The 25,888-nt window shown below is 44.3% G+C and overlaps 1 protein-coding gene across 2 annotated transcripts in view; it reads left to right on the forward strand.

The window, feature by feature from the left end:
- Positions 1-25,888, forward strand: part of LOC122813340 (biotin-dependent 3-methylcrotonyl-coenzyme A carboxylase beta1 subunit-like) — a 936,618-nt gene that overhangs the window by 113,849 nt on the left and 796,881 nt on the right. For both annotated transcript variants that reach the window (XM_044085603.1, XM_044085602.1), the window contains exon 3: positions 21,515-21,711. In XM_044085603.1, the coding sequence (XP_043941538.1) occupies positions 21,515-21,711 (197 nt within the window). The remainder of the gene's footprint in view (positions 1-21,514; positions 21,712-25,888) is intronic.

Here is a 25,888-nt window from a genome sequence, read left to right on the forward strand (position 1 = left end):
GACATCACTTTTTGTCACCTGACTTCAGTTTCCAAGCTAAACCCCTTTTGTCAAAAACAGAATTTAATATCTCTGTGTGAAAAATACATATCTCTCAGATTTTTCCAGATCCTGAAAGTCATAAAACACTTCTGCATCTCAAACCTAGTAATTACTTCTCTTTCAAGACAATACAAAAAACGTCTAGCTTTAAACATTGTGTCTATTGCTGAACTGAAACTGAGAGATAACTTTATAGTACAATTGTAAAACAATTTAATTTCAACTTATTTTCTTGAAGTTTTGCAAGTTAACCTTGTATGTCTCAGTTGCCACAGTTAAAATGTATGTATTTACAGAATTGCAGTAGTTTATATACATTTCTGTTCTAAGCCAGCAGGGCATGCTGTGGTTACATTTTTGAAGCTCAGTACTGTACAAACCCTGTGTAACACACATTTCTGTATACATTATGTCAGTATTCACAAATGACATAGAATTATTTACAAACTTCCAGGTAGCTGGGCTGTCAGTGTGACATTTTCTCCACCCCCCCGCCCCATGAAAAGTTAAGCTAGTTTTTCAAGTGATCCTTGAGAAACGTTGCTTGAGAGGGTTGAGACTGTCTGGGAATACCTTACCCCATTCCCTGTCTTGACAGGCCATCTGCATTGGCATTGCTAACTCCACTGTGATGCTGCACTCTCATATCATATGCTTGCAACCCTAGGCACCACCTTAGTAACTTGTCATTTTGCTGGCTGGCTCGATGTAGCCATGTTAAGGGTTTGTGGTCTGAAACTACAGTGAATTTCCTTCCATACAAATTAGGCTGAAGTTTCTGCAGTGCCCACATTATGGCTAGGCATTCCTTTCTACATCTGCATAGCATTCCTCCCTGGGTTGGAGCCTGCGACTGAGATAATCCACTGGGTGCTCTTCTCCCTCTGAGGGAACCTAGCTAAGTACAGCCCCCACCTCATGGTTTGGAGCATCCACCTGCAGAACAACTTCTTTGCTGTAATCTGGACAGGCTAACACAGGGGGTCCTCCAAAGCTCCTTTAAGCTTCTGCCCACATGCTGGGGTCCACACTACCTTACCTGGGCTATTTATCCTTGTCATGTCTGTGAGGGGAGCAGCTGTGGTACTATAATTGGGGCAGACTTTCTGTAGTACCCTGCTGTCCCTAAGAATGCCGTCACCTGGTTTTTGGTAACAGGGGCAAGCCATGCCTGAATGGCTTCCACTTTGGCAGGTTCTGGCTTGATCTTACCACTCCCCACTCTACATCACAGGTAGGAGACCTCTGCCATACTCACCTGACATTTGCTGGGCTTAATGGTCACCGCTGCAGTCTGTAGTCTGCCCATCTCCTTCCTGACATGCTGAAGGTGCTCTTGCCAGGAGTGGCTGTAGATGGCAATGTAATCTAGGTAAGCAAGGGTAAAATCTCCTGCTTCTGCTAGGATACTATCTGCCAACCTCTGGAAAATTGCTGGGGCATTTTTCATCCCAAAAGGCATCTTAGTGAACTCCTACAAGCCAAAAGGAGTCACAAAGGCTGACCTCTCTCTAGCCCTGGGAGACAAGGGCATCTGCCAGTAACCCCTGGTAACATCAGTGGTGGTAAGATACTTGGCCCCACTCGGCTGCTCTAAGGCTTCATCTGTCCTAGGCATGGGGTAAGCATTTGACTCTGCGTGACTATTTAATTTCCTGTAGTCCACAGAGAGCCTGGTGCTGCCATCCTTCTTTGGTACCAGCACCACTGGGGAGGCCCAGGGACTTCTGAACTCCTGGATTACCCCTAGTTCCAACAGTTCCTGTATCTCCTCCCTCAGAGTCTGTTTGACTCTCTCAGGCACTCTAAAAGAGACCTGTTTAATTGGCCTTTGGGGTCGTGTATCCACATGGTGCTGCACCAGGTGGGTGCACCCTGGTTTCCCAGTGAACATGTCCTCAAACTCCTGTAACACTGCTTGAATTTCTCGAACCTGGGTAGGGAATAGTTGCTGGGACATTGCTACCCCTTCCACTGAGGTGTCAGTCCGAGCCTCACCGAGGTGATCAGTCACCAGATCCCTCTCAGACGCCTCTTGCCATCCACTGCAAATACTCTGCACAAGGGCCTCCCTACCATGGTAAGGTTTCATCTTGTTAACATGGTACTATTTGTGCCCCTCCCTCCTGCCTAGCAATTCTACCATGTAGTTAACATCACTGACCTTTCTTACCACCTTGTAGGGTCCCTCCCAAGCTTCCTGCAGCTTGTTGTGTTTGAGAGGAATGAGAACCATTACCTGCTGGCCTACAGCATACTCTCTAGCTCAAGCATTCCTTTCATACCAGATTTTTTTCTGCTGTTGAGCTTCTGCCACGTTCTCCTGGGCCAAGCCCATGAGGTCCCTGAACCTTATCCTGAGGTTTAGGGCTTATTCCACAACAGACTCCTTGTGGGATTCACACCCTTCCACTCATCTCGAATCAGAACTAGAGGTCCCCTCACCTTATGCCCATACAACAATTCAAAGCGTGAAAAACCTGTGGATTCCTGGGGAACCTCTGTGTAAACAAACAGGTAGGCAAATATTTGTCCCAGTCCCTCTTAAACTGGTCTGCAAATGCCTGTAGCGTGGACTTGAGAGGTTAAACTCTACACTCAAAACAATTAGTCTGGAGATGGTGGGGGTGGTCTTTAGGTGCTTCACCCCACAGTACCTCCACAGATAAGCCAGGAGGTCTGACGTGAAATTGGCACCTCTGTCAGTCATTATTTCTTTTGGGAAACGTACCCTGCTGAAAATCTCAAACAAGGCATTTGCCACCTTTTCTGCCTCAGTGGAGGACAGAGCCACCACCTCAGGGAGTCTGGCAGCATAATCTACTACCACTAGGATGTACTTTTTCCCTGTGGAACTTGGCATACTCAGAGGCCGCACAATATCCATAGCTACCCTCTGAAATGGATCTTCAATTACAGGCAAAGGCATCAAAGCAGCTTTCACCTTGTGCCCTGCCTACCTTTTGGTACTGCTCACAGGTCCTGCAGTACCACCTCTGGAAATCCCAGGCCAATAAAAGTTCTGCATAATACGTCTCTTTGTACGTTTTATGTCCATATGACCTGCAGAGGGAATAGCATGGGCTATGGCTAGAAGCGCCAGAAAGTGGGCTCTGGGCACTACCAACTGCTGTATTCTCTCACCTTCTAGCCCTCCCTCAGGGGTCCACTCTCTATACAGTAACCCTTTGTCCTAGTATACAGATTCCCCCTTCCCTTGAGAATCAGGTGCCTCACTAGCTATCTCCCTCGGGCCTTGTAATGTAGGGTTTGTCTGTCTCATCTCTCTCCTTGTAACCATTCCCATCTTCCCTTGCACAAGTATCCTCTGATAGCGGTGCCTCACTGTCAGCCCAGGTACTACTACTAACCTCTGCCCTTGAAGTCACTCTGTCCAAAAGAACATCAGTACCCACAAGCAGCTGTGACTCACCTTCAGTCTCACTGCTATAGGATAGCTCTCTCCCTGAAGTAACCACCTCACGAGTCGTGGCTGCAAGTGCGCGGTCTATCTGGGTCTCCCCCAGGCTACCAGACCCACATGCTTGTCTCCGGGTCTGACTGCATGTAACTGCATGCACACAAGTACTGCATTATCAAAATCATTCCCTATCAGGACATCTGTAGGGATATCCTCAAACACTCAAAAGGAATTCCCCTGCATGGAAATGATTGCACGGCTCAAAAACACATGGTCAACAAAAAGCAGAAGCCAGCAACTGTGAGCTGTATAAACTAATTTCCTCAAGCACACCTACTTGCTGGCTTCCTTTTCCACCCTCCCAGTCAAGGTGAACCCTTGCTAAAGGTATTTGGAATAGGGTCCCTCCTAAAGCTCTGACTGGAGTAGACTGCCCAAGCAAGTAGTGCTCCTTCTTAACCATTGCTGGCTTCACAATGGTTAGGTAAGAGGCTGTGTCTCTCTTAGCAGTGACCTGTTTTTCCATCTACTAAGCTAGGATATAACCTCTTGTGGTAGTTTGGTACCCTTGTTGTCTCGACAAATTACTGCTGGCATTCTGTCTTTCCCATTTACTGGCTCTGCCACCTTTTGTTCCCCACCTTGCCTCTGTGGATATCTGTGTGCTGCATGGCCCCACTGGTTGCATTTAAAACATTTAACCCTTGGTCCTGAATGTGTACCTGGACTAGTGGCTTCCCCTGCTACTGGCGGACTTTGGTGCAGTCTGGGCTGCCCACCATGGGTTACCTTAGACCCATGTGCGGCACTGCGTGTCCCTTTCCTGTGCAGTGATGCCCTGCTTGCTAGGTGTAGGTCTCCCTTCTTCCCCAACTCATCTGCTGTACTGCATTGTAAATCTGCTAACCAGATTCTCATGTCCTCAGGCAAAGTAGTAAGGACTTGTTCCCTCACCAAAAGGTCTGCGAGTCCTTCATAAGTGGTGACATCCACTCACCCACCATGAAAATGACTACTTAGTAGTTCAGCAATGTATATACACACACTTTCATCTGTCTTGCATCTGTGCTCACGAAACGTTTTCCTATAAGCTTCAGGTGTTAACTTAAAGCATTCTAAAGGACAATTTTTTATTGTGTTATAATTTAAGCAATCGGTATTGGACAATTTAGAAATAGCAGTTGCAACTTTATCATGGAGTAAGAGGGTCAGGAACCATATACAGAGCCCTTGGTCAGCTTCATACTGTTTACATACCCTTTAAAACATATGACTGAGACTGTCAAAATTATCCCCCTCTGTAAATTGTGGAAGAAATTTACTGGCCTTTGTTGCTTCTGGGGTTCGGTTACTCCCTTCCCCATTACCTTCATGACTCTGACGAAGAGTCAGCATCTGCTTTTCATGCTGCCTCTCATTCTCCTCAGCTTCAAGGCATCACAGTTTTTCATTTTCCTTGGCCTCTAGAAGTTGCAGGTGTTCTTCGTGTTTCAGTGTTGCAATCATCACATTTGGGTTATCTGCTTGCAGTAGCCCTCAGTCGGCCTGATTAACAAAGTCTTGGGTCCTGCGTCGGTTGCTGTTTCTTCTTCCATGATGTCGGGTCATCAGGGGTATAAAACATGCAGCCGACACCATTACATCAGTCTTTCTTGCCGTGTGGTGCCCGAAGCAGAAGCAGTTCACAAGTGCCGGTCGGCCGACTCCTGAAATTTTCGTTTTCGAGTTTCAGACCTGAAGTCTTCAACTAAAAGCTAAGTACCCCGTTGGGGAAACTTTTTCTTGCTCTAAACCGATGTCAGTAAAAGTAAATAATTGCATTACTTGTGGAAAGCAAATACCTCATAAAGATTTTCATTCGTACTGTATTCCTTGCCTAGGCCCTGACCACAACCTACCTCGCTGTCGGTTTTGTGCCTTATTTAAACCACGAACTATCCCTCGTCAGTATATTTTCGCTTCGAAATATTTTGGTGCTCAGTTCAGTTATCCTGATATGTCTTTGGTAAGCCGACTACCGACATTCTGAAAAAACACAAAGATAAAGACAGAGACAAGCCGCGTAGGTCCAAAGCTGCCGACGACACTTCTCCTAAGCTAGTAACCAGGTTCGCTGGTACTCAGTGAGGTGCTTTCACAGCCCCTTATATTTGCAGGTCTCTACTGAGACCCATTCGGAGTCCGGTATGCCGCGAGATGCTTCATCTGTGGAACCTGCGGATGTGTCTACCTTGGATGGGTCCAGAGCCGCTGTGCAGGCACTGGCTTCTGAGGGTGTATTCAGGCCTACTGACTTGCGTATTAAACCAACGCCATCTTCTTCTTCAAGGCCTAAAACTCGAGCCATGCTTAGAAAACTGATGCCCTGACCACATGGTCAGGCATCTGTGCCTAAAAAGCAAATAAGAATGGCTGAAGACCTTATTACTTTAATCAGGGGAAGCCAGCCTTTCCCCTCTAAGAGACCTAGGACTGACTTTGCTTATGATGCTTCTGATCAGGATTCTGAATTTTCTTTTTTCTCTGATGACCAGGATTTACCTTTATCTACCTATGAGGATTCTGATGCCGAGGACTCTATTCCCTCTGCTCCCCCCCCGAGGATTTCTCTTTTGGTGAAACCTTGCATACTGTCAGAGAACATTTTCGTTGAGTAAGTCAGGATTTCTATGATTCTAAAAAGAGGCTTAGGGATTTCTTACTCCTGCCCCAGCACAGGCCATTAGCCATACCTCCTGTACTAGACATTGTTGATGATGTCTTTTCGGAATCTAGCTTGGCTCCTGACTCTTTACCTCCTGCTCCCAGAAAAACTGATAGATATTACAGGGTTCCTGACTCTCACAAGTTCCTTTTTAAAAATCCTACAGCAGATCCTGAGACCATTTCACAGGGACCCAAGGGCATTAAAGCTACTACTGCCAACAATCCTACCCCCTCTGATAGAGACTCCAGGGCGCTGGACAGATGGGGTAAGAAGGTGTACACTTCTGCAACTTTGGCCATTAGGGCCTTAAACTGCCAGTTTCATATGTTAAAGTATCAGCAGCATATTATTGGATTGCTTAAACAGAAAATGATGTTGATTCCTGATTGTGCTGAAAATAAGGATTTACAGGATTTACTGCATTCAGCTGAACAAGTTGGAAAACATACTTTGCAATGTGGTTTTGATTCACTAGAGCATCTTGCAGGGCTGCTGTAACTGGTCTGTAATTAGAAGGCATGCTTGTCTTAAGGAGCAATCCTTGCCAGATAATGTTAAAGCAAAATTACTGGATGCTCCCTTAAACCAGGACTGCCTGTTTGGTAACAAGACAGGAGAAGTTCTTAAAAAGATGGAGGAAAAAGCTAAATCTATGCAAACTGTTAAAGATTTTTTACAAGTACAGCCTCCAAGGTTTAGTAGGCATTGGTCTTCCAAGAATTGGTCCTTTCCTGCCTCTTCCAGACCTTCTCAGTCTAAACCCAGATCCAGCAGAGCTCCCAGGTTTCAGTCCCAGGGTACGCACAGGACTAAGCAGTGGGGGGCCTCCACTTCCAAGTCTGGGAGTAGTAAAACTCCCCCCTGTGGTAAACTGTCTCAATGACTTCTTTTTAAAACTTCCAAGCACTTCTCAACTGACTGACCTTTTGGGGGGAAGGATTACTCTTCATGCAAAGAACTGGGAACTCATTACCCAGGACAAATGGGTTTTAAATGTAGTGTCCCAGGGATACAGATTTCACTTCCACACGTTACCAACACCAAGCCGGGTGGCCAGATCTACCCCCAAATTAGTGGGCAGAGGCCCAAAAACAAGTACTTTCCCTCTTAAGCATGGGGGCTATTCAGTTGATGCCCGAAGAGGAAAAGGGGCAAGGTTTGTACTGCAGACTTTTCCTGGTACCCAGAAAAGGCAATTCATGGCATCCTATCCTGGACCTGTCTACTCTAAACACCGTTTTGGTGATTCCAAAATTCAAGATGCTGACTCTTTTCACCAGTTGCTCCCTATGCTAGGCAAAGACGCCTGGTTGGCAACACTATATTTAAAGGAAGCATACCTGCACATCCCAATCAGGGACTCTTGCAGAAGATACCTACGCTTCAAAGCGAGCTACGAGCACTATCTGTTCTCTGCACTGCCCTTTGGCTTAGCTACTGCACCCAGGGTATTCACCAAGTGCCTAGCTCCAGTCATTGCATTTTGCAGGCAAAGAAATATTCAAATATACCCATACCTGGACGATTGTCTAATTCAAGCAGAAAGCCAGGACATACTTTTGAATCATCTGGCCTTTGTACAAAGGGTGCAAACATGTATGGGGTACACCATAAATGAAAATAAATCCCATCTGGTACCCTCTCAACAAATTATATTCCTGGGAGCAAGCTTGAATACAACTTCCCAGATGGCTTTCCTCACTCCATAGAAACAAATTCATTTGACTACCTACTTCAAACTAGTGGCCACAAAAACGCTGCTATCCGCAAGGCAAATACTACAAGCCTTGTGGTTCATGGTCTCCTGCATTCTTCTAATTCCATATGCAAGACTGCATATGAAGAAACTACAGTGACATCCAAAAAGCCTGTGGTTTCAACATTCTCAGGATCTAGAAGCAATGATTCCTATCATACCTTGCCTATGCCTAGAGTTCCTTTGGTGGGCAGAGGCCTGCCACCAAAACAAGGTACTACCATTCACACTAATCCCTGCCGCCCAAACCCTAACAGACGCAGCAGATTATGCATGGGGGGCTCACCTGGCAGGGAAGTGCATTCAGGACAAATGGAACCCAAGTCAAATGCACCTGCAGATCAATCAAAAGGAAATGTAAGCTGTACAGAATGCTCTAACAGCCTTCAAGGACCACATTCTTCCAGGACAATTAATGGTAAAGACGGACAACACCACTGTTATGTGGTATATAAGCAAGCAGGGGGGGACACATTCTTACCCCCTCTGCAGACTAGCCATGGCATTGTGGAACACAGCCTTGAGCTACAAAGTACATCTACAAGCTCAATTCCTGCCAGGGAAACTAAATACACTGGCAGATGGACTAAGCAGAAACCTCATGGACCCACACGAGTGGAAACTGGAACCAAGGATTTTCGACATGTTGACAAGCAAATGGGGGAGCCCAGATATAGACCTGTTTGCCTCCCCCCAGAACGATCAATTGGACAAATTTTGTACAAGGACTCCCCACAAACAAGCCTGGAAAGTGGATGCTCTGTCATTCAGCTGGAAAAACCTATCAGTTTATGCCTTTCCTCCTCTGCCTCTGCTCTCCAAAGTACTACTAAAGGTCAAACAAGACAAACCAAGGACAATTTTGATTGCACCAGACTGGCCACGCCAAAACTGGTACTCCCTCTTGCAACATTGTGTCACTGTTGGCCCCATGGCACCTGCCTCAGATTCCTACTCTGTTGTCTCAGCAGGAGAACCAGATTCTGCACCCTCAGCAATAAACACTGAACCTAGCAGCCTGGCTAATTACCTAATCTCTCCTTTACCATCCCTCAGTAAACCTGTGATGGATATCATCTTAGAGGCAAGGAGGCCTAGTACTAGGAAATTTTATGCTGAAAAAATGAAAAAAGATTCTGTGCCTGGAACCAATCTCAAGGGATGAGCACACCAGTGCCCAATGTAAAATAAAATAAATAAATAATTTTTGGCAAATTGCACTGGTTCTTCTCTTCCTTCTTATTGGACCTTTTGCACAGAAATAATTTTTCTGTGTGTAATTTTCAAGGTCAACCAGTTTGTTTCTGAGATGGGAATAGTATCATAACCAAGTATGATGTGTTGCAATGTAATGCTGTTCCTGGACTTAATTGTTGTAAGTTGTTTTAATTTGCTGGTTATCTACAGATACAATTATTAATTCAGGGGACTCCTGCATACGTTTAACATCTTACTGAGTGTCCCAGAGTTTGGCTTTCATGTTGCTGATTATGTAGTATACCACATAGTGGAACTAACACTGAATTATCTTGCTTTGCATTTCTGCCCATTAAACTTGTTTCTAATACTGCAGTACAGTGACTGTTAACTAGAGTATCTCTTATTTCTGAGATGGGTGTTAAAATTAGTTTGGCGTGTTTAAACACCAAGAGGGAGTGAAAGCAATGTTTGTAGAAACATACTGATGTACTTGTATTCCTATTACATCCTCTGGTACAAAGAAATACTGTCCAAATACTCTCCTTAAACAGAATACTCGCAACCTGTCACTGAAATAACAAATGACAAAACAAGATGTTCTTCGTCTTCCATTGCTGCAGTCCTGACTATTGGGTATAGTCCGCGTCCAGTCGGCCCGAATACCAGAGTATAAGGCTGACGTCGGTCAGGGCGCATTAGACTGACGTCAGTACGTCAGGGTACTAATGCGCATGACCGACGTCATATCCTCAGTCTTTTTTGCCGCATGGTCCGATGCAGAAGCAGTTTTGCGAGTGCAGGTTGGCGTACTGAAATATTTCCGAAACCAGAGTTTCAGACCGAAACAGAGTTGGCTAAGTACCCCGTTGGGGAACATTTTGGTTTTTTCTTGCCTCAGTATTTTAGCAGATGTGTTAAGCAGACAAATCATGGATCCCCACGAGTGGAAACTGGATCTTCATGTATTTCAGAAACTGACAGTGTCATGGGGAACTCCAGACATAGATCTGTTCGCTTCTCCACTAAACCACCAGCTGCCAAAGTATTGCACAAAGGGGTTTCATCACACAGCTTGGAAAGTGGATGCTCTGTCTTTCAGTTGGAAAAACCTTCATGTGTATGCCTTTCCACCTCTACCTCTTCTTCCAAAGGTACTGTTAAAGGTCAGACAAGACAGGCCAAGGATGATTTTGATAGCTCCAGATTGGCCTCGGCAACACTGGTACCCTCTACTACGGAGTCTGGTAAAGAAGCCTCCATGGCCTTTACCTCTGATTCCTCATCTGTTATCTCAGAAGGACGGTCATCTGCTCAATGTCAAGCTCCACTCTCTTCATCTAACAGCTTGGCATATTCTGTGTTGAAACACAGCAGGTCTCAACTTCCTCAACAAGTTTTAAATGTGATTATGGAAGCTAGAAGACCTAGTACAAGGAAAGTGTATGCAGAAAAATGGAAAAGATTTTTATTTTGGAGTACAGCAAAGAATTTGGAGATTTCTGAGCCTAATTTGAGTGTGGCTCTTCAATATCTTACTGAGTTATTGGACAAAGGTTTGTCCTTCTCTTCCATAAAGATTCATGCTGCAGCAATTTCAGCTCACTATGATTGTGACCCACCTTTGTTTTCGCATCCTTTGTTCAAGCAGTTTCTTAGAGGGCAAAGAATATAAGACCCCCATAGAGCTCCTACTCCTGCTTGGGATCTCAATTTTGTGTTGGAAAACTTACTCTACAACCTTTTGAGCCTGCAGCTACTGCTGAATTGAAATACTTGTCATGGAAGACTGCTTTTCTGTTGGCTATTACTTCTGCAAGAAGGGTGTCTGAGTTGCAGGCCCTTATGGCAGTAGAGCCCTTTTGATTTTCCATAAGGATAGGGTATCATTACGTACTAATCCTTCCTTTATGCCTAAGGTGGTTTCTAGTGTGGCTTTAAACCAAACTATTCATTTGCCTACGTTTTTTGCAGACCCTCAAAATAAAGGGGAAAAGATTTTGCACACTTTAGATGTACACAGGCAATTGCGTTATTATTTAAGCAGGACTAAGGATTTTAGGCAGTCTCAGCAGTTGTTTGTTTCTTTTGCTTTGAGTTCTCAGGGCAAGCCTGTGTCAAAACAAACTATTTCTAGGTGGATTGGCTTTTGCATTGCATTTTGTTATTCCCATCATGGCAAGGAGATTCCGGCTGGGATTAGGCCTCATTCCACTAGGGCTACTGCCACTTCAACAGCATTTCTAAGGGGTGGCAACTAAGGATATTTTGGAAGCAGCTACTTGGAGTTCAGTGCATACTTTCTCTAAGCATTATCACCTTCCTATCTACTCTAAGTCTAGGGCTGGTTTTGCCACAGCTGTTTTGCAAGGCATGTTGTCAGCTCCTACTTCTTTATAATTTGCCAGCCTCCCTTACCTCTGCTTTGGGATTCTACCCAATAGTCAGGACTGCAGCAATGGAAGACGAAGAACATAGTACAGTTTTGTACCTACCATAAATGTAGATGTTCGAGGATTCCATTGCTGCAGTCCAATTTACCTCCCTCCTTCCACTCTGTTTTAGGGGTGGTTGTGTAGGTGAGTTTACATGCTTATATTTTTGTATATATTGTTGTATATATTGTACATGTTTTTGGTGCAGGTTTTTTGGGACTTGTCTTTTTAGGGTCTTCTGACATCTGGGGCAAGAAAAGACTGAGGATATGACGTCGGTCATGCGCATTAGTACCCTGACGTACTGACGTCAGTCTAATGCGCCCTGACCGACGTCAGCCTTATACTCTGGTATTCGGGCCGACTGGACGCGGACTATACCCAATAGTCAGGACTGCAGCAATGGAATCCTCGAACATCTACATTTATGGTAGGTACAAAACTGTACTTTTTTATGCATACTTGCTGCCTGTACAATCCATTAAGTTGCATGTGGACTTTTTCTTTACTAACTTCCACCTCTGTAAAATCTTAGAATGTATAAATATAACCAATGTTTATGTATAACTGGAAATTAGTATATTGCAATGTAAGCAAACAGAGCTTTTCTCCCCGGCCCTCCACTGAAAATGGGTATTACCCAGTCGGACTTTCCTGGTAAACAAAGACAAAGTTTTGGCCTGACAGCTTAACCAGTATTCTCCTTAAAGCTTTGGAAGAGGTGATAATAGAATGCATCTAGAAATGAAATAGGTGTGTTCTTGTTTTAGTTGTGGAATATTATGGGTTTGTTATGGGGAGATCTTGCGTTATGAATCTTGTGCCATTCTCTGAAGGGGTAACATTAGCATTTTATTTAGGACTTGCAGTACACTGTAGTTATCTTGACATTTTTAAAGCATTTATCACTGCTAACCATAAGGAAACAATTTTTAATGTGAAAACAGTAAGTATCAGCCATATGTAATTAAGTAGTCAAAACGGCTCCCTTTTGAAATGTTGACACTTGAAATGCTGAGTGCCGACAAGCCAAAAAAAAAGTTTGAAAACATAGGAGAAGAGCAAATTTCGAAAGTTGCTCTTCTCCTTTAAACTTCTTTTTGCAGGGAGAACAAGCTCTCCTCCTCCCCCCCAGGCTTATATATGCCATCTCTGAGATCGCCATACCTTAGAGAAAAGGGAATATTCCAAGAAATGGCATCTTGATTTGGCCATTCAGTCTCCACATTTTGGGACTTGCTGTAGTGGAGCTTGACATTTCAAATGGTTACCGGATAAAACAGTAGTAAACAACAAGTCAGGGTGGGGTATGGGTAACCAGTAGTGTTATCACTTATTTTTTGGACTGTTCTCAAATTTGAAAGTGGGTAATGACTCTTTAGCCAAATACAATGATGATCACAAATCAACTAACATGGTTACTTCAGTAAAAATGAAGTTCTCGAAGATGGTCTGTGAAAAAATGTATACCTGGTACAGTAGTAATAACCTCACCTTTAATGTCCATAAATGCAGCTTTATAACACTTTGTAAAATTATATACAATAGGCATCATCATTAAAGATCTAGGGACTTTGTAAAATTATATAAAAGGCATCATCGTTAAATATCTGAAGACTTTGTAAAATTATATAAAAAAAGGCATCATCATTAAAGATCTGGGTACAGTGATAGATGTAATTTTCAACAAACCAAAAAAGTAGAGTAGCACTTCGAAAAACTGTAAAACCACCAAACAAGTGCCAAGGAACGTTGAAGCACGGGTTTGTGAACCGTGCTTCAACGTTCCCTGGCACTTGTTTGATGTAATTTTCAACTCTGACCAGTGCTTATCTACTAGAGTCAGAAAAAACATATTCTGTAACTGATCTAAAATACATGTGCACTCACTTCAGGAAGATCATTTTACTAATTTATTCCTTAATGATGTGAATCTTTATTGAATACAGTGCGGCATTTTCTATCGTTTGAAAATAACACCTGAAACAACTCAAAAATGTATGGTTCTTTAATAGGGAAAAAGCCTATGGGTAGTAAACTAGGCTTCAGGAATTGTCATTATATTCTGTTTCTTACAGGTTGCTTTGATGTGATGTCTGCTTCATTCATAAGACAGTGACTAATTCAGTTCTTTTTGAAAATTGCTGCCTGGAATGCACCGCTGGGGGAGCTAAGACTAAAGTGAGGAGGAACATAATGCTAAAAATTGTTAAAGTGGTAGGTACTTTACGAAATGCCACCCAAGATTATGAAAAGCAGAAAAGGTCAATATGATGTTACAGCAGTTGAATGTCTTGAAGGCCAATAGGCCATAAGTTTGAGTATCAAACACAGAGGATAGATACTATCTGTTTTCCAATTTGACTTCAGTTATTGAGAAAAGGCATGAAGTCAATGTGCTGAGTAAAACTTATTGTTTTGTATTGAAGTCAGTGGGGTACTGAATCCGGGATTGCAAGTTATGAAGGCAAAATTCATATAGTTCTTTGAACAAGTAACCAGTATGTTAGTTTAGAAAAGGGCTACAGTCATGCAGTTGAAGATTGTATGATACAAGAGGTTAGTCAATAGAGTTAAAAAACTTGAAGTAGGTCCTAGGGTATTAGCGCTAGCTTCTAGATGATGACTTTTTACAACTGTCATGTTTTGCTGGCTTTGGCATGCCATATGGAATTGTTCCTTCTGTAGGCTGTGTAAATGACTAGACAATAGGAGGCAGAGATTAATAGTAAATGGAATGCACTCCTACCCAAAGATGGCAGTGAGTAGTGTACTGTAATGATTGTTACTGGGTGTTCTTCCTTTTTAGCATCTTTACAAGTGATATTGCAGGAGGATTTAAATTAAAAGTGTGCTATTTTGGTAATAACATAAAGATGTTATGTGATCCTATCTCGCCTACATTCTGTACTGATGGGCTCGGAGCCGATCCCTCGGCTCCGACTCGGCACGCTATGCTATAGAGCGAAGCCTCTTATTGGCTGAGCTATTTTTTTTTATCCCAGGATGCACCACCACTAATCCCCCAGATCTCGTTTGCCGCTTACAAGCTAGGACGTGGTCTCAAACTTGGCTGAGCTAAGTACTGTTTTCTTCAAAGTTTCCTGTCAGGAATTTTGCTATTCTTACCCCAAAAGCTGTTTTAACAGCTATTGTTGTTGTACGAGTGTGTTTCTGCTGACATTTGTTGTGGAAAATTGTGTTTTGGTTTAAGGGAAAGGTTTCCCGTTTAAGTTAGAGGGGCCTTCCCCTATTCTTTATCTAGTGTCTTTGTTTTTTTTTCAGGAGGTCAAGTACCTGTTTTAATTAGAGGTCTTGGCCCTCCTTTTCAGTATTTTTGTCCTGATATTGTGTATTGTCTCGTGGTAAAAAAAAAAAAAAAAAAAAGTTAACTTGTTTTTAGGCCTGTTAGTATGTCGAAAGAACATAGACCCTCTGGGTTTAAAAAGTGCGCGAGGTGTGGTTACAAAATGTCTATAACTGACGACCACTCCTCGTGAGTGTATTGTTTAGGCGCCAAGCACCTACAGGAGTCCTGTAACGTGTGTCACGCCTTTTCTTCTAGAGTCCTCCAAGAGAGGAAGAATAAATTAATATTAAAAGGGCTGATTAAACCCTCCTTCGAGGAGGCCTTATCTTCCTCTTCCTCTCCTACCAAGAAGAAAAAAGCGTCGGCTCCGACCAGTCTGTCGGAACCGACTGCCAAGAAACCTAGGCAGGCTTCTCCATCGGCTCCACGGACTTCGGAGCCGAGGGCGGAACGGTCTGCCTCAATGCCTCCAGTCTCGACTCCTCTAGTTTCGGAGCCGAGGACTGGGGCATCGAGAGGCGGGTCACCTTCATCGGCTCCACTGATTTTGGAGCCGATGAGGGTTGCCGGCTCAGACTCTTCCCCTTCGGCCCCGAAGCCCTCCTCGGCACCGAGGGAAATTGTTTTGAGGTCTCCTCGAACCGATAGTAGTCGAGTCCATTCGAGCCGCCCCTAGTCCTTTGGAGCCGATGGAGAAGTCGGTTCGACCCGATCGGTGTCATCTAGATCCTCCAAGATGTCTGATTCGACATCGACAGGGTGCTCCTAAGACTTTTCCAGTCTCCTGTGTTCCAAAAGTTAGTTTCGCTCCAGCCCATTCGGCTCGGAGCCGATGGTCCACCCTGTTGTTATGGTTCCTCCTCCAACAGCCTCGGCACCGTTGGAGCCGGTGCTGGTGGAGCCGATGGAGGTTTTCGGTCGGGCCCGACCCTTACTCCAACCCCGGCTCGAGTCGGAGTTTGGTACGCTGACCTCCTCTGTTGGCCCCGGGGACGCCGGGACTGATGTTTTGGTCCCAGCCTTCCTCTCGAAGGCCGGCTGCGGGGTACTCTACCGTTGTGGCCACCGAGGTGGGACCTTCCCAGCATTCTGGTGGTCCCGCCTTCAGGCCCATGAGGAGTGCGTTAGCCAAATCCTCTTTGGCTACCTCCACGGTCTCCAGCACCTTCCCTGCATACGGAGACTGGGTCTTTGGCAGTTCCCCTGTCCTTAGACAGCGGAGCCCCGGGGCCTGAGGTCACCCCCACTGAGGGTTCCCTCCTGGAGGTCCCTCTGAAGCCTCTTCGAGGAACCCCCAGGAAAAGATCGTGCAAGAGGAAGCACGTTGACTCCCCCGATGAGTCTCTCACGTCAGACACTGATCTTGATGATGCAGAGGGGTCCCCTAAGTCGTCCTCAGATGATGTCTCCTTTGCAGACATCCTGGAAGCCCTTAAACAATGAGGCGGCTGGCAATCCAAACCCCCTTCTGCTGACGAGTCGGTGTTCCTTAAGGCCTTCGGGGCTCAACCCTCCGCCTCCTGGGTGTCTCCGCCCTTCGACGAGCTCCTAGATTTGATCTGTCGAAGGGCGTGGGAACACCCAGACTCTGTGGAACCAGTGCCTGCTCGTCCGAATAAGTTCCTGTCAGCACCCCCAGAAAAGGAGTTTTTGACGAAAGGTGAGGCTGTAGATGCCTTGGTGGTGGCATCGGCTACCCAGCAAGATGTAGCAGAGGCTTCGACATCTGTCCATCCTCCTAATAAGGAGTCTAGGAGCATGGATCGGTACGGTAAGCGCACCCTAAGTTCAGCGGCCTTTACTTTAAGGTCCCTGAACTATCTAATACACTTCACCAGATTTCAGAGGGATCTGATTAAGGAGCTTTCAGATACCCTCTTGGGTAACCTGCCTGAGCAGCTGGCCCAGACGGTTGGCTCTCAGCTGGCTACGCTGTCATCCATATCAAACTCGTCCATGAGGCTCATTTCTTATGCGGCCGAAGGGGCGAGTAGAGCGGCGGGTACAGGCATTGCTCTACGGAGGCAAGCCTGGCTCCGCCTGTGTCATTTTGCGGTGGCCTTTAAGTCTTCCTTTGCCGACGCCCCCTTTGATGGGTCCTCTTTGTTTGGACCCAAGATAAAGGACACATTGACCCGCTGCGAGCAAGAAGGTAAGACTTTGACTGCCGTAGGGGCACGATTTTCCACTCCCTTTCGGCCTTACCCCAAGGCTAAAAGAGGAGGGAAAATGTGGTTCCGTAGATCTCAGAAGTCTTATCCCTCACAGCAGGACGATCCCCCTTCTAGAGGCAGAGGAGGGGGAAATTCTTCTGGAAGACGCCGTCTCAGAGGCGGCAGAGGCCCCCGCAACACTGGAGACTGCAAGTCCTTTCGTGGCTCTTCAGCCTTTCACAGTCCCTGAGGGATTGCCCGACTGTGCAGCTCCGGAGCCAGTCGGGGGTCATTTTTCGAGGCACCTAAAAGCCTGGGAAGGTATCACTCAGGACCGATGGGTGCTTCGAATTATCGCCGGGGGTTACGCCATCCCCTTTTCTCACTCCCCACCTCAGTCCAAAAAAATCCCGGACCCGCCACCCAGTCAACGGGAAGTTGCAGCCTTAGAAGTTTCAAAGCTGCTTCAAAAAGGAGTCATCCAACCAGTCCCCGCAGACCAGATCGGATTAGGGACTTACTCAAGATTGTTTTTGGTGCCAAAAAAGACCGGGGACTTGAAGCCCATTTTGGATCTCAGCATTCTAAATCGTTCAGTCAAAAAGTCCAAGTTCCGAATGGTCACCCTACAATCCATTCTCCCACTGCTGGAGAAAGGTGTTTGGATGTGCTCCATAGATCTCAAGGGCGCTTATTACAACATCATGTTACATCAAGCGTCCAGGAGACATCTGCGCTTCTGCCTAGGAGACGGTCATTTTCAGTTCCGCGCGCTGCCCTTTGGTCTCACCACAGCCCCCAGGGTGTTCACCAAATGTTTGGCGGTCGTGACTGCTCACCTGAGAAGTCTAGGATTCCAGGTGTTTCCGTATCAAGACGACTGGCTCCTGACTGCCACCTCCAAGCATCTACTATTGCGGAGCCTACAAGCCACAATATCACTGGGCACTTCTCTTGGAATCACCTTCAATTGGCCAAAGTCTGTGTTGCTGCCATCTCAACGCATAAGATTCATCGGAGTAGAGATAGACTCAAACCAAATGCAGGTCTATCTACCTACAGAAAGGATACAAACCATACAGGCTCAAGTTCGAGCCTTACTTCCCAGATCCAAGGCCCCAGCCAGAATGGTCCTGCAGCTATTGGGATCTATGTCCACCACGGTTCTTCTAGTTCCCCTAGCAAGGTTGCACATGAGAATTCTCCAGTGGCTTCTTTCAACACAGTGGTCCTTTCAGGATCTCCCTCTCAGTCACCTCATATGGATCACGGAAACCTGCAAACGGGACCTTCGCTGGTGGCTGGTGCCCTCCAATCTGGATCAGGGACGACCCTTTGTTTCACCTCCTCCTGTGGCCACTTTGACTACGGACGCCTCCCAGATGGGGGGGGGGCATTCCCTGGGCAGGTCAGTCCAAGGCAAATGGCATTCGGAAGAGACTCTACTTCATATCAACATCTTAGAAATGAGGGCGGTGTTTCTGTCCCTAAAAGCCCTTCACGATTACCTCCCTCAGGGCGTTATTGCCATTCACTCCGACAACATGTCAGTAGTCTGGTACCTGAACAAGCAGGGAGGGACCAGATCATACCCCCTTTGCAGAGAGGCCATGAGAGTTTGGGAGTGGGCAATGTCGACCAAATGATTTCTAGTGGCGACTCATATTCCTGGCAAGTCCAATTTGATAGCCGACAGATTGAGCAGAACTATCCTCTCTCCGCACGAGTGGTCTCTGAAAATTACGGTTGCAAATCAGATTTTCAGCAAATGGGGAATTCCTTGTTGCGACCTCTTCGCAACCCCGGTGAATGCGAAGTGCAAAAAGTTCTTCTCCCTCACTCCGGCTCCGGGGGAGAACCCTATGGACGCACTAGCCCATCCGTGGCCCACAGGCTTGCTATATGCTTTTCCCCCAGTTTCCCTCCTTCCCAGAGTGATCCAAAAGGCATCTCACTTGGGGAGCAAAATGATCTTAGTTGCTCCTTACTGGCCTCGTCAGGTATGGTTCCCCTATCTTTGGAAATATGCACTGGAAGGTCCATGGTTCCTGGATCAGATCCCAGACCTATTAGTTCATCAGTCGGGACTACTCCACCAGTCCCTACACACCTTGAAATTGACAGCTTGGCTCCACCTCTTCCGACTATAGTCAAGAATCATACCTTAGACCCGGAAGTTGTACACATCTTATCTTCGGCCCACAAGTCTGCCACTAAGAAATTGTATTCTAGCAAATGGAAGAGATTTGCTATTTGGGCTCAACTCCGGGGTCTGGATCCCATCACTATTCCCGTATCAGAAGTCCTGAAATTTCTAACTTCCCTTTTCAATCAAGGCTCTTCAGTCTCTACCATCAAGGTTCAATTGGCATCTATTTCCAATTTTCACGAGTCTATAAACCCACCTTTAATGAGCAACAGATTGTGCAAGACTTTCATGAAAGGTGCTGCGCTTTTACGACCTCCAATTTCTCATCCTGCTCCTCCATGGGATCTCGATGCGGTGTTACGTGCCTTAACCTCCTTCCCCTTCGAACCGGCAGCAACATGTGATTTAAAATTTCTATCGTGGAAAACTACCTTTCTGGTTGCGATTACTTCTGCCAGAAGGGTTTCAGAGCTTCAAGCTTTGTCTGTAAAACCTCCGTACTTGGTTTTTCACAAAGATAGAGTGACCCTCAGGCCAAATCCATCCTTTGTCCCTAAGGTTTGTTCCAGTTTTTGCCTACAACAGTCATTAGAACTTCCAGTCTTCTTTCCAAAGTACTCATACATATTCCACACATTAGATGTCCACAGGCAATTGTGTTTTTATTTAGGTAGGACCAAACAAACAAGGAAAACAGATCAATTGTTTGTATCCTTTTCGGATAATAAATTGGGCAAAGCCGTCACAAAGGTCACTATTGCCAAATGGATCAGGGACTGTATTACTCAAGCTTATTCCTCTTCTAATAAAGAGCTTACGACCTCTGTCAAAGCTCATTCTACAAGAGCTATGGCTACTTCAGTAGCATTCCATTCTAAGCTTGCCATTAGTGACATTTGTGCTGCGGCTACGTGGTCTTCCCCGCACACTTTCATTTCTCACTACAAATTGGATGTGGCATCTAGGGGACGAGCTTCATTTGGTTCCACAGTGCTCAGGAGAGTTTTCCAGTGAGCCACCCAGGATTTAGGTGCTAGGGACGCTGTCCCATCAGTACAGAATGTAGGCGAGATAGGATCACATAACATCTTTTAGTTATGTACTTAGATGTTTGGGATCCATCTCGCCTACATTCCCAATAACCCACCCTCCTTCCCCCTTCCTTAGAGATCAGAGGATATCAGAAGGTCCGAATTCTGTTGTTTCATCTTGAAACATCTGGCAATGTTATATAAACAAGTTATGTATGTGTGCATGAAAGCGGACAAACAAGATCTGGGGGATTAGTAGTGGTGCATCCTGGGATAAAAAAATAGCTCAGCCAATAAGAGGCTTCGCTCTATAGCATAGCGTGCCGAGTCGGAGCCGAGGGATCGGCTCCGAGCCCATCAGTACAGAATGTAGGCGAGATGGATCCCAAACATCTAAAGTTATGGTAAGTACATAACTAAAAGTTTTACATCATGATGTTGACACAGAAAAAGTATAGTAAGGGTTAAAACTAATTAAGCAAGATTGGCCTAAGGTATGGTAACAAATTCAGTAAGGAAATGCAAAACCAATGGCAAAGCAAAAGCTCAAGTAAAAGATAGACATATGGAATGGAGGCAGCAACAACTGAGGAAAGTGACCTGAGAAGTTATAGGTGATCATTTAAATCTACATAGTAGCATGATGAGAGTAGCAAGCAAGGCTGCTGGATTCCTATGAGACACCCAAAGGGACATCACCAGCAAGAAACCCTAGTAGTTTTTATTCTATTTTATAGAGAGCTGGTACAACTCCATCTGTGGAGTTGTGGGAAGACTTCATCTTAGCAATAAATATGGTGCAAGATTTATAGCTAAAGTCATATTAAAGGGGCAGTACAAGAGCTTAATATGTACGGCCTGGAGAAAGCAGTGAAGATGGAATATGACAGAAAATTGTTAAGTACCAAAAAAAAAAAAAGCTGAGAGGTGGAAATGAGGTTACGGTCTGATCTTTTGTGATAGCTCGAGGAAAATAATGTTATTTCACAGAAAGAAAAACAGTGAATGGAACAGCATTTCTGATGAGCTATAAGCAATAGAGACAAAATTCTTAAATACGTCAGCAGGCATAAAGCAGGTCTTTATGGTGTTTGGCAGCAAATTATTTTTCATTGCATAGGATCAATAACATATTTGGCAAGTAGAGAATTGGGCAGATGTTCCTTTATTTGCCATTCTACTCTTACATTCAGTGTCATGCATAGTGCTGGTAGAGATCCTTATGCCTAGGTAGCTCTGCAGATTATTACGTTACTGTGATGAGAAAGCTGGGCATTATGTACTTTTATTTGTTTCTTTTCTTATTGAAACAGATACACAGAGTTGATGGAAAAGGTGAATTTGGGAGGTGGTCACAGTGCAATTCAGAGGCATACACAGAGGAACAGAAAACTGCTTGTTCGTGATCGTCTGAGATTACTTCTAGATGATGATGACTTTTTAGAACTGTCACCTTTTGCTGGTTTTGGCATGCCATATGGAGATGTTCCTTCTGCAGGTTGTGTAAATAGTAAGTAACCAATGTCTTTGTCTACAGAACAGTTTTACTGATAAAAAGATAAACATATAGTTTAAAAGTTGTTCATTGATATTGTACATGGAAGATATTAATTCGGCATATGAAACATGTACCAAGAAACAGCCGTGTCCATCAAATGAAATGTTACTTATTTCAAAAGTTTGTTTTTTGCTTTCAGTATGCTAAATCAGTAATGCAGTTATTAGCAAATTTTGCAAGGGATTGCATCGATAGAGATATTTAAAAGCTTGTTACATTGAACAGATTGATGGACAAGGCAAGCACACACACACAAGATATATGCCTTTCAGCTAAGTGACTCCCTGTTTTGTTATATTATGTATTATTCAATTTAAGAAACTGGCATCATAACAAAACCTTCTGACCATATATGCATGTATTTTTGAAAAATATATATTTCAATATATTCAGTCCAGATTTCCAAAACTGCCTTTCTGTCTTGCCTTGTGGCAAATGGTAGGGTCAGTGTGTTCATATCTAAATGTAATTGTATACAAAGATTGTGAAATAAACATGTAGACCTGGAAAATGTTTCAGGCAGAAGCTGAAGAAAGTATACTAGACTGTCATAGGTTTATTAGGTTTGGCAGTTGGCTTAGAGAATTAAGGAGCTGTTAATGAGCTGTTTCCTATGGTCTGGTGGTGCAAGGTTTGATTCCCTCATCCTCCATTCCCTAACTGTGTGACTGTGAACAAGTCACTTAACCAGACACCACTCCTGGGCTGAGTCTGAAAATGGTCCATGGAGATCAGTGTTAAACCCCAGAAAACATATACAAACAAATAGGTTACTATGCTAATGACCATTAGGGCTCTTACAAGCCTAGCCAAGCACCCCATACTATTTGGGGAGGGGCATGGTAGTAGGTATGGGGAGCAAATGGATTTCTAGAGGAGATGTTTGGATAATACTTTTCTTATTGATGGCCTCTGCCTATAAAAAGACATGGGGGCCAGACCAGGGGCAAATTTATGATTTCCCATCCAGTTGTCAAGATTTCATTTGAATAGGGTCAGAGATGAACTCTGTTTTACATGTTTGGGGAGTCTGTTCCATAGTGCAGGGATCCTTTGGAACACATATCTGTCTCCAGCATGTTCTGTTTATGTCACAAGCAAAGTTCATATTCCTGTATCTAGTGTTTCTGGTGCTGTTTGTGTTGAGCATGTGCAACAGATCCATCAGGGCTGGGTTCGAGGAAGCTCTGTGTGCTAGGCAAAGAACCCCTCTCAGCAGACTATAGGAGATTGAATACAGATAAAGAGCCTATAGGCGATCACTGTAGGACAGGTATTCGAGCCATGAATTTTCCTGCTGAGAGAGTTTTGTGGGTGCTGCAATTGTTGAAAGTGTCTGGTTAGATACATGCCAAAGGGGCTCATTATTTTCAATGACTGACCTGATAAGGACCGCATAGAGTGGTGCTATAACTTCTTGGAGCTGGATGCCATACCCTTACCTATAGGTTGGAAGACATAGAATGACGTGATTATTATCTTGGCTGTGTGCTGTCAACGTATGTTCTCAGATCTCTTACTACCGGATTGACTCTTGAGGGCAGTTTATTAATGGAGTAATTAACTTGGGTTGACAGCTTTCCAACGGGCAGTATATGTATTTTATGACATTGAATTTTAGGCCATGGCTTTGGCACCAGTCATTTGTTTGTGTTAAACCCACTTGCAAGATGTTTGTACTTTGGGGGAATCTATAAAGGCTCCCAATTTACAGTCCTCTGTGAACTTAGTGATGAAGACCTTTAACGTTAGCCTTGACTTCCAAGACGTAGATGTCAAACAGGAGCAGGCCCAACACTGATCCCTTGGTGGTGGGGGGGGGGGGGGGTCCACTGCTGACCAGTCTCTTGGTGGAGGTGATCTCAACGATCCTGACGACTTGGGTCCTGTCTGTGAACCAACCAGCAATCCAATAAGTTATATAAGGGTTTTTAGCCTAGCTCAGAGAGTTTGCCAACAATGTCTGAGTGGAGTATTGTATGTAATGCCTTAGCCAGGTCAATATATGCAGTATACACTGTTTTACCCTCATCACCTACCTTGGTGACCCTCTCAAAGAAGTCTACCAGATGAAGTAGGCATGATCTTTTCTTAACAAAGTCAAATTGTGATGGGTTCACTATCCTTAGGGTGCCAATAATTAATTCAATGGCTTTACATATTAGGCTTGTTAAACTGATGGGTCTGTTGCTCCTTGGGTAAGTTGATGGTCTGCCTTTGTGGAGGGCAATGATTGCTGCAGTCCTCCATTTACTTGGAGCATAGACTGTTTTAAGGCTGTAGTTGGAGTGCCTCATGTGGTCCTGATAGGTTATATTTTTTGGCCATGAGTTTCTTTTCTATTGTACATGCTGTTTAGGTGAAGATTCCACCACTGGAGTTTTTATAATGTTTGTTTTGGGTTTGTTTCTGGTAGGTACGGCAGACATTCTCATGTCTGTATAGTGACTATGTAAATAATTCTGCATTAGGTAGCTGTGGTCTCGGGGTTGGGGGAGCCTTAAATTTTGACAAACGGTCACTTAATAGGATGTAGTTTGTCTTTGAATAGTTCCTGTTATTGGTTTAGCTGGATTTTCTGAGTTGATTTTTACTTCAAATGAGACAACTTTGTGATCTGACCTCACTAGTGACAATGTGGCATGGAGGGGGTGCAATGCTCTCCCATGTTGGTGATTACCAGGTCCAATCTGTTTGCCCTTCTGGCTGGATTGTGCACTACTTGTGCATTATCTGTTCCAAGATGTTTGTGTTAATGAAGTCCAAGAAGCATTATGTATCTGAGTTTGAGGCAGTGTACATTTCATCGCCTATAGAGGGGTAGTAAGTCACCCATGAATAAGGTGTTTTGTTGGATGGTGAACACCTCTATTAGGTTTAGGTAAAAGTCTTGAGACTCTAGGGACATAGATGGTGACCTGTAGCTAGCCATGATATGGTGAGGGACATTATCTTTGGTGATTTGCACCTGGATGAGCTCCTTGGTATCATCCTGTTTAACCAACTAGAAGGTATGTTTGTTGCTAACTTAGATCAAAACAGTGTAAGAAACTTCTCTGTGTGGAAGATTTTCAGTCCATATATTATAGCAATAACTGACGCTTGGTAATTACCCACGGTTGGCGTGGTGACCAAACAAAGCCAACCGTGGGTAAATTTAGCATTACCCACACCCAGAAGTGGGTTATTGCTATTATACCATGACATTATTTAAGAAAAGAAACTGTTACTTTTCTTAAATAATGGCATAGTATAATGCCTGTTTACTGCCCTTCCGCAGATGTCTTGGCATCCGCGGTTCTGATGTACTGCGCCTGCGCAGTACATCAGAGTTGTGCAAAGCAACGGAGAAAGCAAGATCTCCGTTGCTTTTATAATCGCTATGTTAAATGAGTTTAACATAGCGAGACAGTTTTAAAATAAGCAACGGACATCTCCGCTGCTTATTTTAACTGTCTCGCATGTTAAACTCATTTAACATAGCGAGACACCAAAAAGCAACGGAGATCTTGCTTTATCCGTTGTTTTTAACATTGTTTAAATGGGTTTAACATACGAGACAGCTTTAAAATAAACAACGGAGATCTCCGTTGCTTATTTTAAAGCTGTCTCGCTTTGTTTAACCCATTTAACATAGCGAGACAGTGTTTAAACGAAGTTATACTAATGGAAAAAAGTCCGGGCGACCGGACCTTTTTCCATTAGTATAACTCGATTTACAACGGGCACGCTGGCCAATCAGCGTGCACGTTTTGGGGGGATCATGGTATAATTCTAGTTAATCACTGTATATTAATCAGATCAGACAATAGTAGTAGAAGTAGCGAACGTAAACTCATCAAGTCAAAAAGTAATAATAGAAAATATATAATTCTACAGCATTACTAAGTATTTGAAAGTAATCCAAGCAAGGCAGGCACTCTGTTTCCAGTCGAAAATGCTTTATTAAGTACACAGACAAGCGATCCAAGTAAAACAAAAATAGAGTAATAATTTCCTCACAAGCTTTCTAAATATATATATACTTTTTATCAAGCATGGGAGTGGTTTATTGTGCTGTAAAACAAAGTGTTATTGGTACACATGTTAAATTCACATCCCTTCCCCATCAGTGTGACATTCGAGCTGG

Source organism: Protopterus annectens, chromosome 10.part0 (assembly GCF_019279795.1).
Source record: "Protopterus annectens isolate FY-2018-M chromosome 10.part0, PAN1.0, whole genome shotgun sequence".
Classification (NCBI taxonomy): Eukaryota; Metazoa; Chordata; order Ceratodontiformes; family Protopteridae; genus Protopterus; species Protopterus annectens.